Source organism: Crocodylus porosus, unplaced genomic scaffold (genome assembly GCF_001723895.1).
Source record: "Crocodylus porosus isolate Cpor-Errol unplaced genomic scaffold, CroPor_comp1, whole genome shotgun sequence".
Classification (NCBI taxonomy): domain Eukaryota; kingdom Metazoa; phylum Chordata; order Crocodylia; family Crocodylidae; genus Crocodylus; species Crocodylus porosus.
In genome coordinates, this window is record NW_017728950.1 from 21,374,887 (window position 1) to 21,392,894 (window position 18,008).

The window sequence follows — 18,008 nt, forward strand, 5'->3', positions numbered from 1 at the left end:
CAGAAAAGTACTTACCTTATGATGGCCACCCTCTTGTAGGTAACTGCTCCACCTTTTCTGTATAGAGGAGAAGAACCCCAAGAATGGCAATGATGTGTGCACTGCCACTTGCACATGTCAGCATTGTACATTTGTAAATATGAATAACAAGCCACTGCAAGGAGTTTTCCTTGGCAGGTTTGTGTGTGTTTGTTTTCTTTTGCAGAAACCACAGTGTAATCTCAATCCAGTAGCAAAAGTGACTGGTAGACCATGAGGCCTCATTACCATCAGCACTGCCTTCCTCATCTAAGCCGTGGCAAAAATTACAGCAAAAAAAAATTGTCTGTTTGTGTTGTCTTGTTATATGTTTTGTGTTTGTTTGGGTTTTTTTAAGTTGTCAAAAGTTTAAATATATATGAATATAAAAAAATCATTGGTAATACCCCCTCTAAAAATTGAATCTGTCTGTGGATCCCAGACCAGAACACTTCTATTCAGCTGGATTGGAAAGTTGTTCTAATATTTGAAACAAGGGCAGAAATTCATATAAAAGTTTTAAATTCCACTTGATTAGCAAAATAATATTTATTAAACGTAATGTGTATTTTGTTTATTCTTTTTCTTTTTCTCTTTTCTAAACCATCTGATAAAATGGTTTTTTTTCCCCTCAAGGATTTAAGTGCTATTTAGAACATCAGTATAACAAGATGTGTGTAAGAAACTGCATTAACCCATTGTGTTAAAGGAAACAAGAACCTGCTGAGTTAATGTTTCCTAAACCTGAAGCCTCTGTGTCTAAAGAAAAAAAATGGTTAAAAACTAAGTTAAATTTGGCTCTGCAGTGGTACTGTAGTGTGAGAGTAATCATGGCAGATGAAAAGGTAAGTCTGCCTGTTGCATCTAGAAATGTATTTCTAATGAATCAGCCAGCATGCAGAAAAGGAATCACCCGTGGTAATACAAATCCCATCCATAAAAAGGCACACAGGTTCCATAATAAAACGTCAAAGTCATATTTAATTCAACATTATTTTAATAAGTGAAGAGACATTTATGCCACTGTAACTGTTTAAAGCAACCTTATTATGTCATTTTCTCTCTCTTCCTCCCACCAAGATTTTTCTCTTTTAATTTCTTTTAACAGCTTAACTTTTGTTTTAACTTCAAAGCAGTTGAAGATGACATGCCTCCTTTCTATAAAGTGGGACCATGGTGTTCAGTAACTGAAAGGTTATAGTGACATCACCCCAAAGGGCGGGAAATAATGTAGCAGAAAGCCCCTTTTGTATATTTTCCTTCTGGACATTGATATAACAGAAGCCCCTTCTTGCCTGAACACCCTCCCCGCCCGCCCCCCATTTTGTATATTTCTTTTTCCTTCTAAGTATTGTCAGAGACCTAGCACACTCATTGCCTGGGTGTGGCAAGGCTCAAGAGCAAGCCAGAAAGCTGAAGTGGCTTTCTGTAGGAGAAACCTAGAAACTATATCTACGTATCACTTAAACTCAGTGTCACTAAGAAAACAAAAGAACTAAAATATCCACTTCAATGACTGTGCTAACCTACCTCACTTACTGTCCCCAGTAACCTTTGATCCTTACTATCTCACATTGCATTTTGATATATTTCTCATAGTGCATTTTTATATTTCATCTGTCTCAGCTTTACCATGGCATTTTGTATTTTATATTTCATACTGTTAAACCTTTAAGGAATGTACTCCCTGTAGAATGCAGTTACAACCTGGACCATTGTTAAAAGCTGCATTGAAATTGTAATTGTTAAGTGATAACATCTGCTATATTGGGCTGTCCCTTGAATGAATGTAGACCGAATGACAAACCAAGTATCTCTGGTTGTTAATTGACAATAGAGTAGCCTGAGGAACTTACCATTACAAAACTCTACTCTACAAGCCATTTTAAGTTAATCAAGCCAAGGAACTGATTCCTGGAACTAAGCACCCATTCTATTGACTATTTCTGTAACCCATGATAAAACGGCTGTTAAGCCAATAAGTCAAGGGTGCACTCCCAAAACCTCAGGTACCAGCAGGCAGAGACCCCCTTCTGGAGAAGACAGCTCCTTGAAGGAAGTTGACCATTGACACCAGACTCCAGGGCCTCAGATAGGTAGATATACTGAAACCAGTGCTCTCACAATCACTACAGCAGCTACTATACACTATACTACAGAGGTTTAAATGATATGGGTGCATATCTGCTGCTTTTAGTGCATATCTGCTGCCAGTCCCACTGGTGTCCTCATGCCATCATCTGGGCCTTGATGCACTCATATACCATTTGGTGGCTGTCCTTCCTGCCCTTGGTGGTGGTGGTGACAATGGTTCTCTTCTCACCCCAGATGATGATGAGGTTCAACACTTTGTCACAAGTCCAGTTCATGGTCCTCCTACAGGGGTCTAAGGAGGAGAATCTCTGGTTCAGTTTGGTTCACAAAGCTAGGTGTTCTCTGTTTGCAGTGGACACTCAAGCAAGCTTTGGAGAACCTTGAAGGTTTCCATGCAAACTTGGGGTGATGCCACGTAGGCTGGGGGGTCACTTACTCCCAGCCTAGGGTGTTGCCTTACGGTTGGTGACACCCACTTGAGCTGTAAAGTTCAGGTGGGTGGATAGACCAGACCTTGGAGCGGAAGTTAGGTGGCTGGAAACAGTGCACCCTACATGCTGGCAGACTGCAAATTGCTCATATTATTTCCACTAGATAGGCTTGTGGTAGCTGAACATGTGTTACTTAATATGATCTGGAGATACTTCTCACCCAAAGAGTCATAAGTTTGCTATGATATGAACACACTTAGCATGCATTTTACTACTTGAACATGCAGATGCCTATATTTTAAGTGAATTTAACAGATACCAAGTGTTCCATATAACATGGCTCTCAGTTGGCATTAAGTTTAAGCAATGCCCTAATGCCCTAACATGGTGCTAGGTGCCAGTAAGGCATGGGCAGGGGTGGGGAGGAGCAGGACTTGCCTCAGGGCAGAACAAAGTTAAGGTCTAGCTCCTGCCTGCTGGGGCTTCTAGATGCTACAGAAATGTAAATGAAATAATAAAGGACATTAAAATTCTTAGTCCTCCAGAATTGGAGGCATTCTTCTGAATGTCTTGTCCAAAAGCTAGACTTACTGTAATCAGGAATTTGCCTTGTCTAATCAGTGGGCATGGCAACGCATGTGCACTTACTGCACAGTACAGTAACGCATCTACAGATGCACACCCCTACTGCACAGTAAATATGGTAACGTCCATTGACCTGAGTGTAAATTTGATACCTGCATGATGCATGTGTAGACGCATTACTGCACGTTAGGCATACAAGGTTCTTTTTGTAAATCTAATATCTTTATTTGAGTTGGTCTCATAAGTTGGAAAAATTCTTCTTGCAAGCTTTCAGTTACAAATACCCTTCCTCAGGCTGAGGAAGCATCTGCAGTTGGTGTGTGCTCTTCCTGGAAGGAATGAATAGTAAAGAAGCCAGAGGCTGGTATGCATGCAAGAAAGCCAGTCAGTGAAGATGTAAATTAAGGAGTCAGTGGGGGAGAGACAGGCTGGGGGGAAGAGGAATGAATGCAACTGGTAAACTATTTACCACTACATTCATTCCCCTTCCCCACTCCCCCCTAGCCTGTCTCTCCCCCGCTACATATTACTGCACAGTAAGCTCATTAATGCTGTGGGGTAAGTGACTTGGGATTAATTTTAGTCCCAAATCAATCCACATACAGTGTTAATGCACTTTAATGCCTGCACTTGTAGATGTCTGCTTATTCCCACTTACTGCACAGTAATTTACTATGCAGTAAATTTAAGCCAGCATAAATGCATGTGTAGAAATGCCCAGTGAGACTAGAATCCAAAGTTCATTCAACTCCACCCTGATACTTCCTTGTGAGTGAGATGAGTAATTAGTGGGTATTCAGTCATTTCAGTGGCCACTGCACTTTGACCAGGCTGGTCAGGGAGATGAAGTATTTATAATACTTGACAATAGTTTATACACAGCTAATAAACGTACCTATTCTGCATTTAAGTTGTTTTGACCTGAACAGGTCCTGGATCCAAAACCTAATTTTTTCCTTCTGTTATTCAGCATAAAGTAGTGGGATCACAGTAGAGCTCTAACCATTCCACAAAGGTTCATTACTTAGGAATTAGGATATAAACTTAGTTAAGTGAGACATGCTGTACTTAAAAAATATAATATTGACAAATATTACACTAGTTATTCCCTTGAAAATTCAGATACCCAGTGTGGTATTGCACAGAAGTTACCACAAATAAAATAAAATAAAAAACAACCAAAAACCCAGAAAACCAAACAAACAACAATAAAACATTTCAACAGTGTTTTCCAGGAAAAGCACTAGTCCAAGCTATGATTCTGGGTTTTTTTCCCGATAGATGGCAACTTCAAGACCAAGAGATCCGGCTTTCATTCTTAGAATCAAACTGTAGTCTTTAGCAGGCCCCTGCAAAATAATTATAAAAAGAAAACTTTAACTCGTTTTTTTAATTCCAGACATGTGAATTTGCCGAGTCAGTGTTTTTCTTTTACCTCTTTGGGGTAATAGCCTTTAGCAGCCAGTTAACCTAGGTAGCGCAGCTCCTCAAATAGTAGCAGTCTGTGCTGAAGAGTCAGGACTCAGATCATGCTCATGATTTACTTTGTAGAATATATTACATACATTTGTCCTTGAAATAGCCAGGGAATGGCACACTAAGGTTGCTTTAAAAGAATTGTATTAACACTGCTAAGATTTTGGTTGAAAGTTAGGACAGTCCAGATTTACCATTATACATGCAACCTAGATTCTGCCTCTTGCCAGGTGTTGATTTTTATATTGAATACTCTTTCCAGAGGACGTCAGCAACAGTGTGTAGGACTGATTGAAGGAGAAGTGTGAAGACTGTGGGGCAACCTGACATCTAACCTTTGCTAAATGTCACGTACTTTATTTTTCGGTCACACTCTTACTTAAAAATGCAAGGAAAAGAGTATTAATTCAGTTGCCCTCACTTTATTTACAATAAATGCAGCCCTCTTATTCTTAGCTGGCTGCCAACATAGTCCCTAATTTGGAAAAGTACATCTGACCTCTATATGGTACCAGGTCCGTCTGGTTACTGTCTTAGGGCTTGTCTATACTACTATAGCAGGAAATCCCGGGAAGGATTAGCCTGAGCCTGTTCCACTCGTTCAAGTCTGCTACAAACATCAGACCCTGAAGTCTACCAGTAACACTGCTCTGGTCATGTCTCCAGTTGTACTTTCAGGCCCACTGGAGTCTGTGAGCTCAAGCATAAGTCACGTAGACAAGCTCAGAGCAACCTCACAGATTAACTTCAAAGTCTAAGCATGTCAGTATGTTTGGGTGTGCAAAGCATACTGATCCTTGTGCCCCTGGGAAACACTTCTCCCACAGTAGACAAGCCCTTATAGTACCTGACTGCAGCACAGGCTTGAACTGTCCAGACATGCAGATCTCTTCCTGTTTCTGACGTACAATACGCTGAATGGCTGGTGAGAAACCACGAGGATTGCGTGAGAAGATAATGGAGTACCCATCATCACACGTTCCATCCTCTTTCCGTGTACGACAGGCATATGTAACAGCATAGTTAACATAATCGGTGTCAATCACCCAGTAGTCATCTCCTGAAATATAAGGACAGTTTGTTAGTCCTGGTCTCCACATTCTTACACTGAGCAAAGATCTCTTCTTACAGACAAAGGTTTTACCCCCCCCAAAATATCTAGGGTGAGAGCAGCTTCCCAGAGGAGGGAAAGTTCTCTGTCTCTTAAAGACCTGACCTTAAGACTATATATCTTTCAACAAGCACAGCTACATGTTCACTTTAATCCACAGTAAACTATTTTACTGTGCATTAAAGCCGCACATAAAAAAATGGTGACATTACACTAATGTGCAATAAATAGTCTACTGCACATTAAGCAGCATTAAAAAAGCATGCAAATGTGCTACTGCACATTAGTGCAGCCTAATAAGCATTAATTTAGTACCTCACAAGATGTGCCCAATAAGATATGCTTTAGTCCACTCACGAGGTGAGCTCAGTGCATTTCTCCCTGTGTTTCTTGTGATGCTTTGGCTATGCCAAAGACCAGACTGTGGCATGCACAGTAGGGGGCACTACTATGCAGGGCCACCTGCCCCACTGTTCCAGGCTCAAAAAACCTCGCTTTGGGAGTCTCCCATGGGGTGCCTACAGCCAGCTGTCCCGCTTCCTGGAGAACACCAGCAAACCTGGGGTAACACGGCCACCAGCCAGGCACTGGCCTCTGTTAGGGCTCTGTGCAGCCAGGATGCACAGACCCTGCAAGCCTTGGGGATGCTTTACCCACAGGCATGAATGCCTTTTGCCTCCTGAGGCTGGGGGGGCATGGTTACCCCCCGCAGGCAGTGGCGGTGGTGTTGGTGGTGAGCAGGGACTGCCCACAGGTGACCGTGGTGACATCAGCGGTGAGGGCAGGCCAAGTGGGGCCCGCCCATAGGCAGCTGTGGCAGTGGCAGTGGTGGTGGGGGGAGCTCTGAGTAGTGATCAGCGACTGCCTGCAGATGCCGCCGGCAGTAGCAGTGGCGGGGGGAGGTGGCAAGCAGTGACTGCCCACAGACGCTACTGGCAGCAGCGACCAATCTTGGGGGGCAGGACCAATCTCAGAGTGTGCATGTGTACCTGTATGCATCCCCTACGCGTTGCCAATGCCTCACAGGTAATATTTCTGGGTGCCTATTTCAGCTTGAAGCATCCCAAGATAACCTCAAGTAGGACTGAGGAAACATAAACAGATGAGCTCTGCTGGCCACGCTGGGAGCAAAAAAGCTTGCCTCTCACCCCTCCACAGTACCACAGTAAGGCATACTGTAACCCAATACCATTTTTGATCGAGGTGGAGGGGGAGAACAAGGAAGTCAGAGGATGCTTTAAGTAAATGTAATCAGGCAACCCCTGCTTAGTGCTTTAATGGGTTCCTGAAAAACTGAGCATTAAGCAAAATGAGTGTTAAGTGAAACTGAAAATATTTGATGACACAAGATGGCAACTGCAATTGTTTTTAATGACCCAAGATGGTGGCCGTGAGCATTGTTACGAAACCTGCTGAGCGCTAAGTGAAATCAGGTATCAATTTCAAATGAGTGTTATAGTGAAATAGTGCTAAGTGAAACAGCGTTAAGTGGGCGTTGCCTGTACAGTCTTGGGCAAAAGAATCCTTTTAAAACTCATCTGCCTATACATAAATCCTAACACCTGGCTAGTTTCCAGATTTCTACTTAAAGGAGTTCATCCACACAGCAGCCTGGAGGCACTTTGCCTGTGGCTTTTCAAAATGCCCACTGGAGGAAGAGAGCATTCCCCCTCCCCTCTGGAATTTATCCAGCCTGGTCACGTGGTTGACCAGCCTGAACCAAATAGAAAGCAAGAGAGAGGGAGAGAGGGGTCCAGCTGAAATGACCCATGGGAGGGACAGAGAGAGGGGGATTTCTTCACGCAGACTACATCCCATCTGGCCTTCAATGACAAACTTCTACAATGGCACGTATCTGGGAAAATAACTACATGTAGACTAACAGCTTCGTTAAAGTTGCATACTTTTTATGTATATAGATGTTATATGATGTTATGACTGTTTTTCAAGCAGTGTTCTTTAATCAGGTACATACTAATAAATTACTATTTCACTAGAAATGTATTTCTTTAGTCCTTACTAAGGGGAACATGCTGCCCATTCTCCATAGCTACAGAGGCCACTGGCTACAAAATAAATATGGAAAGGACATGAATAGGATTAGGAGGTGCATATACTCTGTGCAGCAAAATAATTCAGCGAATCTGGGCGGCAGCACGGAGGGCAGCTCAGTTAGAACCAGTCACGTCCACCCACATGGTCTAGGCTAGCAGCTGGTTTGACGATTTGGGTTTAAGTGCCAGATCCCATCACTTGGGTCAAGTAAGCAGGCTCTGCAAACGCTGACATGAGAAGTTACCCCCCCAGAGTTGAGAAAGGACTGCTTCCCCAAGTTCACATAAGGCAAGTACTGCATTCATTTCCATCCATCTTGTGCTGTCACCTGCCTCTAAAACACAATTTCTAAAAACAAAGGACTCACAATAGCTAGGTCCCTAGGAAAATTTCTGACTTTTGTCCTAATCAAAAGACTTGTTTGGAGCAGGCTTCCATGGTCCACTTGTTAGGGGGAAGCCTTGAAAGCAATGTTTTGCAGTATCTTCCAAAGATCAGAATCTGGAGCTCCCTCCTCTCCTTCATTTTGCTCCAAGCCTCAGCCCCTCAGTGAGACCACTTTGTTCCCAGCTCTGGAGCTCTCAGTTCCGAGTGGTCATGAACTAGAGGAGCAAAACTGGCTTGGCACTTTATCCAATGAAATCCATGGGCCTGAATAGCCACAAGCTACAAACCAGCCCACTCACCTCCGCTGGACAGGTAGCTAGCCAGACCTTGGTAAGTCATATACATCTTGCCTGGTGTGGCAGGGTCTGGCACAGTGTACTGAGCAGCCATGTCAGCACATATCACCCAGAAGCTGAAACAAGAGTCAAGATGCTGAGGGTGAGAATCTGCAGTTTGTTTCAATGCACACGTCAACAGCAGCCCTAAGCCAGCTCAGAGCATGTCATGCCTGTACACTCTAGACTATACATTAATCATGACCACATGGGGCAAGACCACCATGCTGCTATAAAATAACTGTTTGTTATCAAGTAAAAGCCACATTGTGCAGCCTGTACAGGGTTACAACAGAGCAAGCTGATGTGCAGTAAGTCTCCACCTCCTTTTACTGCATGGTAACTAGTTCATTTGCCCATATAATTAGCCTTATAAATTCTGTCTGACACATCTTCCTCAATTAGTGCTTATAATTCATATATCTTTTTTTAAAAATTTGTTTTCTTCTGTTATGCACTTTAAATACTGTTAACGTATTTGGACATGGGTTCCCAGATGTTAGAATGTTCCATTGGCTGACAGTGTTCTCCGGATTATCCATCCTTTTCAGGTTTACAGACTGACCTTGTAACTTGTCTTTTACCCTTACTGCACATTGAAAAGATGTATCCAAGGCAGCAGCCTGAGATTTTCTAGGTATTCTTGAGAAGCCACCCAAAACTCATAAATAAGTCAGTTAATTTATTTCTTCACACATGCGTTATATAACATGCCTGTTGAACTTCACCTGGCTTTGACTCTACTCTCCTAGGATGCGTCTGTCTTAACAATCCTTAGATTTGTGTTTGCCAGGTGTACCACAAATACCAAAAAGCAGTGAAACCCCTGTTGAACTTTTGGAGGTCTCTTTCTTTACTGAGAAAAGGCTGATTCATGCCTTATAGATTAACTAAATATATCCTTTCACAGCATCTGATGAAGTGAAAGACAAAAAAGTTCAGGCTGGAAGATTCACTTACTATATTTACTCCAATCCCAGATGACCCTGAATTTAAGACAACTCCCTCAACTATTAGATTCTATACATGGAAAATTGATAAATTTATTAGAATTTTCCATTTCTAGAATCTAATTATTGGAGGACTGTCTTTAATTCACTCCCCCATCCTGCACTGCTGCAGGGGAGCAGGCAGTGGTGGGGCAGGTGGTACTGGGAGGTAAAGCAGCTTGCCCCTGACTTCTGCCTTCCCCCGGTTACCTCTGCCCCTTGCCTGCCCTTCCCCCAACCTCTACTCCCCCACCTCTCTCCTCCTTCCAGCCTCTCCTCCCCACTTCCTTCCCCCCGCACACTTCCCCTTCTTTTGTGCTAGCAGGCTCTATCCCTATTCTACCTAGGGCGCTGTGTGAGCTGCACAACACTGCTATGGGGCTGGGCTGGGGCTGGGCTTGTGCTCAGCACCCCAGGCTATAACATGAACAAAGCCTGCTGGCATAGGCACAGAGCAAAGATAAAAGATGGGAGGGAGAGGGGCAGGTGGGGGAACAGAAACTGCATGGGGAGGGGGTGGAAATGGGGAAAGAGGCTGCATGGGGGAAATGGCAAGGTGCAGAAGTGGCAGGGTGGAAGTGGGAGGAAAGAAACAGGCAGTAGCTGTTGCTATGGCCCATGCCTTGGGTAGGGGCTGAAGATGAGGGGGTTTTCTTCCATGTTAAATGGGAAAAAATACTTTGTCTTAGACTCAGGTAAATACAGTATTGGCTCATTCAACCAAAACTGTCAAGGAAATGTAACTTGTTAGAAGTACTATTTAAATGTTCACATTGGTTTATTTTCTTCACCATGTTTCTCTGCATAGAAGTTAAGTCTCAGGCTCAGTTCCTGAGATCTTATTTTGCATAACTAAGTATAACACTGTCAACCCCCTGCAAAAAATAAATCATTGTTAATAACTCAGTTAATTTTGTTATCTAGTTTCAAACTCAGTATCTAGCACCTGTTCCTATTCACTTATTACCATTTAATGACATCCTAAGCTCCATGCCTCTGAACAAAGATTATCAATTACATGATCAATTTGTGATAGGCTCCAACAGGGTCCAGGCTGAGCACGAACTCCATAAGTGTTAAGTCAGGACCCTCAGGGACAGATTCTATTCTGGCTATTAGGGCACATAAGTGGATCTAGTGAATTCTATTTCACCTTGTTCAAGGCTCTTAATGCAAGAGATAGGTGGGTCCTCCTCACTGCTTTTTTGTGACTCAGTATTAAAGGTCAAATGATAGTGTGTTACAAAAGGAGACATTAATAGATTTTCAGAATTTGAACAGGGAATTTTCACTTAGGTACCCAAGTTCATCCACATGCCCAATAGGTAGAATAGCATTTTAGCTTAGTATCTCAAATCTTCTGCTTCTAATGCATTAACTTTATGACACATACCTTCTTGAAGGACGCAAGTGTATTATGCACATGCCTAGATTAGACAGCTGGAAATGGTATGCACAAAACACAGTCTATCAGCAGCTGAAGTAAAAGGTGAGTTACACACTTACCCAAAGAGTTTCACTCTCCCTTTGGAAGCTGCAGTCATTGTGCCATCTTCTTCAATAGTGTAGTCAGCAGAGATATTGTCCTGCAGGAAGAGACCTTCTGGGTCCTTCTTAGCTAAGGCATACCATCTCCCTGCATACTGAAATGAAAGGATATTAGTGTTTGGAGTCATTATCATTGCATGCAGGAACACAACCTTTGACAGGAGCCTAGTGCAAATGGAAACAGCATCACCACCTGGCATTAGACTCTCTAGAGCTAGGTGATGGGCAGAAAGTTGGAATTTTGGTAACTGTGTGCTGTGCAAATTCTGCCTGTAAGATCTTCTGTTAGGGGCTCAGATTAATGGTCCTTGTGTACGTGTTTCAGTTTGTATCTTCTCTCCCCTGTGATGAGTACTGGAGTAGTAACCTTCCAGTGTTAATATTGCAGGTATCTGCAGCTCAGGCAGCAATTTTACAAGTTTTGCCACAGTGCCATGCTCATCTATAAACCAGAAGGCCCATTGTTATAACTCACAGTACACTATCTTCCCATGCAGTCCGTGGCCCCTCCAGATATGATGTAGAGAAATGAATAAATACAGAGCAAACTGCATGGGTGCTTTTAGGACAAATGGTTATTCCTATCTCTTTTTACGATTTCAGGGTGGTACCTGATATTGCCAACAGGGACTGAATTTGAGTTTTTGCTGGAGGTCATTGACCTCTGTGGTATAAGGTTGTGAAACAAAGCAGAAAAGATGGACCCTACCCATTAGAAACAGAGGAAAAAGTTTGGCATCAATAATAGGATAAGGACAGTTGGGGTGGGGACATATAAGCTAAGAAAAAGAATACTGAAGACCTAGAACCCTACTAATGGGGAAGAAAGAGGATCCAAGAAAACTGCTCCAGTACTGGAAGGGGCCCACAATTAACTGTAGTCTGGGAGAAGAACCTCACAGGGTTAAACACAAGCAGAAAGCTGTCTGCCTGCACTTTAACATCGGGTATCCCCATGTTCATACTAAAGAGAAGTGGGACTTGGGGATACGATTTGTTGTTATTTTAAATAAACTTATGGTTTTCAGTTAGGAAAAAAGCTCATATAACCTAGGACAGGGATTGTCAACCAGGGGTACACGTACCCCTGTGGGTACTTGAGATGGCCCCAGGGGGTATGCAGCAGAGGCACGGAGAAGCAGGGAGGGGGAGGGGACTTCCAGTTTTGCCACCAGTGCTTCCAGTTTTACTGCTGGCACTTCTGGTTTTGCTGCTGCACAGGGGGCCCCCTCCCCACCCCCACTTGTTGACCAGCTGCTGGGGGACCCTCCCCCACCCTACTCATTGACCAGCTGAGGGACTCCCTGCTTCTCGACCGGCTGCCGAGGGTACACCAACCAAAAAAGATTGAAAACCTCTGACCTAGGAAGTTGCTTGCATGTTCAGGACTGAAATGCAGTAGTGTAACTTATAGTAAGGGTAGTAAAGAAGGGCAAAGGTATCACTCCATAGGCAGCTCCTTGCCATAAGTGGCCACAATGTGTTTCAGGTAGAGGTGGTTTACCCATGTCAGAAAAGTCAGGTTGCCAATCTGACAAGTAGTATGTGTAACCACCATATTGGAATCCAAGATGGCTGCTGTGAATTCATGTTTTGGTCAACATTTCAGGCCCTGGTAGTGTTAGAGAATTAATTCCAATGATAAAACTAGCATTATATGAACAGAGGAGATCAATTGTAAGATTTCCATAGCGGCTGCTGTGAATTTACAGTTTTGTTCATTATTAGATACTCAAAAGGTTTGCAAAATTGGTACTTCACCTCTGTTCTGTTTCAAATTACCTCAACATGAAAACCTCTGATGGAGACTGTCTACAAGAGACTTGCCCTTTTTGCCCTTTAGCAAATGTTACAATGGAGCCAGTAGCATCACTGAGTCCAGCAAAGAGTGCGTGGTACAACTGGGAATCTACAAGATGCATCATATGTCTCTAAGTAGGTTTGCAGTCAATGATTTGCCAAAGTACACCTGCTGGCATTGCATGAATAAACAAGGTGCTCATTCAGTGTAGGACGGTTGCTGAATTCAACACTTATTATGGCAGTATTCTTGACAGATTATCATGTTGTGTTGACCCTGCACTGAAGCGTTGCAAAAAGCCTCATTTGGCACCGTTCTTGCTACAGTTCTTTTACACACAAAGGACATATTGCAAGACTTAAGATAGTCATTCAAGGCAGAATATGAAAGGGAAACCCTACCAACAACCCTGCTAACAAGGGGTCCCAGTGTGTTCTTCACTTGATGTTGTTGGAAGGGTTTCCCTTTCATATTCTACCTTGGGTGACTTTCCTAATTATTTGGTGCCTGAAGACCACATAGGTATTTTGGTCAGCTGTTGCAGGCCAGGTTAGCACCCGCCCCCTCCCAATACCCATGCAACAACTCACCAAAACTCCCTATGTGGTGGGATGGGGCCCCAGGCAGAGGTGTTCAGGAGTGGGATTGGAGGCAAGGCTGGGATCACAAGGCAGGGGCATGGGGTGGTGACAGTGTGGGGCTGGGGCCAAGTCAGAGCCACAATATGCTGCCCACATGCCCCTGTGATAGGCTCAGGTTCCATGGTCGGGAGGTGGGGAGGGGCAGGGAGAAGATCATAGCTCGGTCCCCACCTGGCCCCATGCTGTCACTGCCCAATGATCTTGGCCCCAGCCCTGGATGCAACTCCCCACCCACCCATGCATCCTGCCTACATGGATCCCAGGTGCTTTATCTGGGGCTGGAGCCAAGATCTTGGGGCAGTGACAGTGCAGGGCCAGGACAGAGCTGGAAGCCACCACTGGGCCTCACTGGGGAGCCACAGTACCCATGAAGGGGAGAGGAGGGCTGTAAGCCCCATGGAGATGGCTCAGGAGGCTAAGGAGGAGAGGCAGGGGCAGGGGACAGCCATGTGTCACTGCCAAGTCCACCAAGTGGGGGGAACTTAGCCTCTTTCCCCCTCTCCTCATCTGTCCTCTCCCTCAGCTCACAGGCAGGGGACACAGAGTGTGAACCCAGCAATGACTCTACACCCCACCATGCACTTGAAGTGGCCAGGACTGGGCTGGGGCCGGGGCAGGGAGGTGGTGCTGGGGCACCCCCATCCTGTGCCAGTCTGCAGCTTGCCCCAGGATGCCTGAATGGTGGCAGCAGCTCCCAGCCCCATCAGCTCACTGTGGGGTATAGTGGCATGGAGCAGAGAGGCACTGGGGCAGTGGCAGCCCTAGTGAGGGTGCTGCGTCCAACCCTGGATGTAGCTCCGTCTGACCATGCATGGTCTCCACGGAGACCAGCCTCTGGCCCTGGATGCAGTTCCTCACCTGGCCACATGCAGTCTCCATGGAGACTGGCCCTGGACCCAGCCCTAGATGCAGCACCTTCACCGGGGCTCCTACCACTGCCACTGCCCCTGTACCACTCTACTCCATGCTGCTACATCCCACACCAAGCCAGCAGGTCTTGGGGCTGCTGCTGCTGCTGCTGCATGGGCATCCTGGGGCAAGCTGCAGGCTGGCATGAGTTGGGGGTGCCCCAGCACCACCCAGTGGGGCAAAATCACTCCATGGGCCAGATGTGCACTAGGACATCAAGCAGATCATCTACTCCAGCAGTTCACTGAAGGACGTGCATATTTTGCCAGAAGCATTCTAATAAAAAGATACTGGGGTCAAGTGCTGTTTGAATCAGCCAGTGCAATACACAAGCTGACAGAGAAGAATAAAGTGTTGCGCTGCCAAATTGGCATCAAAGCTCTAATAGCTGCTGAGGCATGTTACCATCCTGAATGCAGGTGGGAAGAACAGTGGAAGCAACAAGTCTCTCATTCCCATTTGCATGTGGAGATAGCTCAAGAAGTGAGAGCACGGCATATAAAGTGATGGGTGAACGAGATGCCAGTGATGAACCAGAAGACAACTAATCTCCCACCTGTAAACATTTAAATCAACCAGGCAATAGAGCATGTTAACAAAGTTTGCAATATTACTGGAGGCATAGTAAACGTAACATGCAATGAATCAGTTAGACAACTTCGGGAGCTGAACTTCAATAAAAGAAGTTCCCTAACTGAGATGGTAAATCAAGTATTTGGGAACAATACAACAACAATCATAATGAAAGACAAAGGACATGACTGAAATGAGATTACAACAATGTCAAGTTGGTACAAGAGCAGTTTGAAAGTTTCCTCTTGCTTAAGGTTTCCAACAACGAGCTGTTATGTATTTCTATGGGAGACGCTGTGCTGGAAGATATTGCATTAAACTGTAGCAGGGCACTGAGTTGTGCCTCCTCCTTTAAGGCACAAGCAGCCTGTGAGGCCACTTGTGGGTGACAGGGGGAGCTACTGTGGGATTCACGTGATGGGAAGAGGCCTCAGGATGGAGCCTAAGCCCAGAGTCCCCACCAGTCAGTTAGTCTACCCCCAGCCAGAGGTTCCCAACCCCTGAGCCCTGTGGTGGCCAGCTATTCAGACAGCCAGTAATTCAGGAGTCCTCTGATTGAGCATGGGGCCCAGTAAGGGGTCCAGCAGTTTAGGAAAGGCTGAGACCCGTATCAGAGGGTCCATGCTAACTAGAGGCCAGACTAGAGTGTCTGAGAGCCTGGAGGAGGGGCTTTGCTCAGGACCAGGAGTCCAAGAGCCCAGAAGAGGAGTTGCATGTGGGACCAGACGTCCACAAGAGTACAGGGAGATTACATAGGGGACCGGGGGTCTGAGGGCCCAAGGAGGTCACGTGTACAAATAGTTAGCACTGAAGAGAGAACACAAGGCTTGGGGCATGGTATAGGGAAGGAAATGGAGCCATGCATTGAGCCCTTAAGGTTATGGGTGCCCTGGGGCAGGGGCGCATAAATATGCATGTTGCCTTTGCAGCTACAGGGGCTCTGCAGGGGCACAGGCCAGCTGAGAGAAGCTATTGAGATTAAGGGAGAATCAAGGCAGTTGAGGGTCCAGGAGGGACCCAAGGGTACTGCAAATAGACTAAGGCTTACTCTAAGTCCAGTGAGCAGCCTCCTTTATTTAACCTCTAGTAAGAACAAGATGTGGCGGGCGAGCAATTAAGGGAGGGCTGTAATAGAGACTGAGCCAAGCAGGGGTCATACGGTCACCAGGGGGCTTCACGGCCACGCCTGGGGCATGAACCTGCCACAAAGACATTCTGAATGCACATGACAAAGGAAGAGAAATTGTGAACTTCGTTATCCAGATGCTACTGAGAGCTTCTATGCGAACATAACCAAATTGACACTGAAAGCCTTCAAGGATGTAAAGTCAAGTATGCGACAGTGCAGCAAAATGAAACAGATGCAGAATACAAAGGAGAGCCAGCAGAGGATACTGGCAGTGGTTGCCGCAGGTAGGAGGTTCGATGTGCATGCTCTCCTACAGCACAAACTGTCTGCATACCTTCTGTCATTTTTAAACCTGACAAATCGCTCCATGAGGCCTACAAAACAGCTTTGTCACGGATCTTGATTAGAGATAAAGCACTAACTGTTCTACCAGATACTACTCCTGAGAAATCAGCTGTTATTATTGATGGCATGGCTCCTGTACAGAAAATAGGAAAGCCAAAAAACTGCATGAGCATTTGGAGATTAGGCTGACTCATTTGTGCAATAAGTGTTTGCCAACTATTTCAACACACGTAATCAAGCTGAAGTTGTTTTTGATTGATATATATCACTATTGATTATAGCAGGCATAAGAATATCAAGGACTCAAAATACTAGGCCACTCCACAGACTCAAAAGGAGCAGATCTCTTCCACTACTGGCATCATGGAATAGTTTTACATCCTTGCCAGCAAGCAAAGAAAACCTAGTTAATTTTCTAAGTGAGGAGCTTGTTAAGGAATTATGCCAATGTTTCCAAAGTGAACAAGTGCTCATTATTGGTAGTTGCACTGATGGAAAAGCAGAGCACTCCAGCTTGTGTGACATTTTGCAACAGCGATCACACCAGGAAGAGGCGGATGCAAGAATTCTCTTACATGGCAAACATGCAGTTGGTCAAAAATACTCCTGTCTAGTATTCTTGTGCAATGACACAGATGTACTGGTCCTTCTTCTACGGCATAAACTTGCATCTAAGATTTGGATGAAGAGAAGCAACCCAATAAGACTCCAGTTCATTCCAGTAAGATTCATTCCAGTTCATGGTATGTGTCAGAATTGCCTGAGCCAGGCGATGCATCTCTAACTGGATTCTACAATTGCACTGGTTGTGATACCACCAGCCAGCTCAGTGGTCATGCTAAGAAAACTGCTTAGAAAGTGTTCATTCAACATCCACATCTATTGGCAGGTCTAGAAAGTAGTCCTGACGTTGATAAGTATTTGCACAGTTGTGTAAAAAAGATTGTTGTGTTGCTGTATCAGCCATCAACATCTTTGATCTTCCTGGATGTTAGCGTGAAAATTATTCCATCAAGGAAAAGCTCTGGATAGACTTCTGCCTACCTACAACTTCTTTGCGCACCGTGTATGTGCCAATTATCAAAGTCTTATTTGATGAAATGAGCTTGTATCTGACCAGTGTGGTTGGCAAGCTGAAAATGACAGTTATGTTCTTATCATTAATCATGCTTGAACCATTATCAGCAGAATACCTTCAGATAACAAGTTGCAAGTGAAAGAAGGAATGCCAGGGATCAGCGTGCTTGTGCAAGCAGCTTAATGTGCCATGTACTCCCAGCTGTGAGTGCTATGAGACAGCATGTTGCAATGCATATAATAACTACAGGGATTCAGAAATGGATTCAGGTGATGAAGAGATTTGAAAAACTGCAGTACCCATTGTATTAATGTTATATATACCATTGTATTACTATTATATTACCATTGGATTAGACTATTACATTTTCTTATTGCCTTGAGCTGAATATATGTCTATGCTTTTCATAGATTTCATAGATTTCATAGACATCAGGGCTGGAAGGGACCTCGAGAGATCATTGAGTCCAGCCCCCTGCCCAAAGGGCAGGAAGTCAGCTGGGG

At 44.7% G+C, this 18,008-nt stretch overlaps 1 protein-coding gene across 2 annotated transcripts in view; it reads right to left on the bottom strand.

Moving 5' to 3' along the window:
- Positions 1-4,189: 4,189 nt before the first annotated feature.
- Positions 4,190-18,008, bottom strand: part of LOC109323717 (purpurin) — a 22,472-nt gene continuing 8,653 nt past the window's right edge. For both annotated transcript variants that reach the window (XM_019555410.1, XM_019555409.1), the window contains exons 3-6: positions 10,988-11,124; positions 8,457-8,569; positions 5,452-5,664; positions 4,190-4,477 (exon numbers count right to left, since the gene is read on the bottom strand). In XM_019555410.1, the coding sequence (XP_019410955.1) occupies positions 4,467-4,477; positions 5,452-5,664; positions 8,457-8,569; positions 10,988-11,124 (474 nt within the window). In that variant the 3' untranslated portion in view covers positions 4,190-4,466. The remainder of the gene's footprint in view (positions 4,478-5,451; positions 5,665-8,456; positions 8,570-10,987; positions 11,125-18,008) is intronic.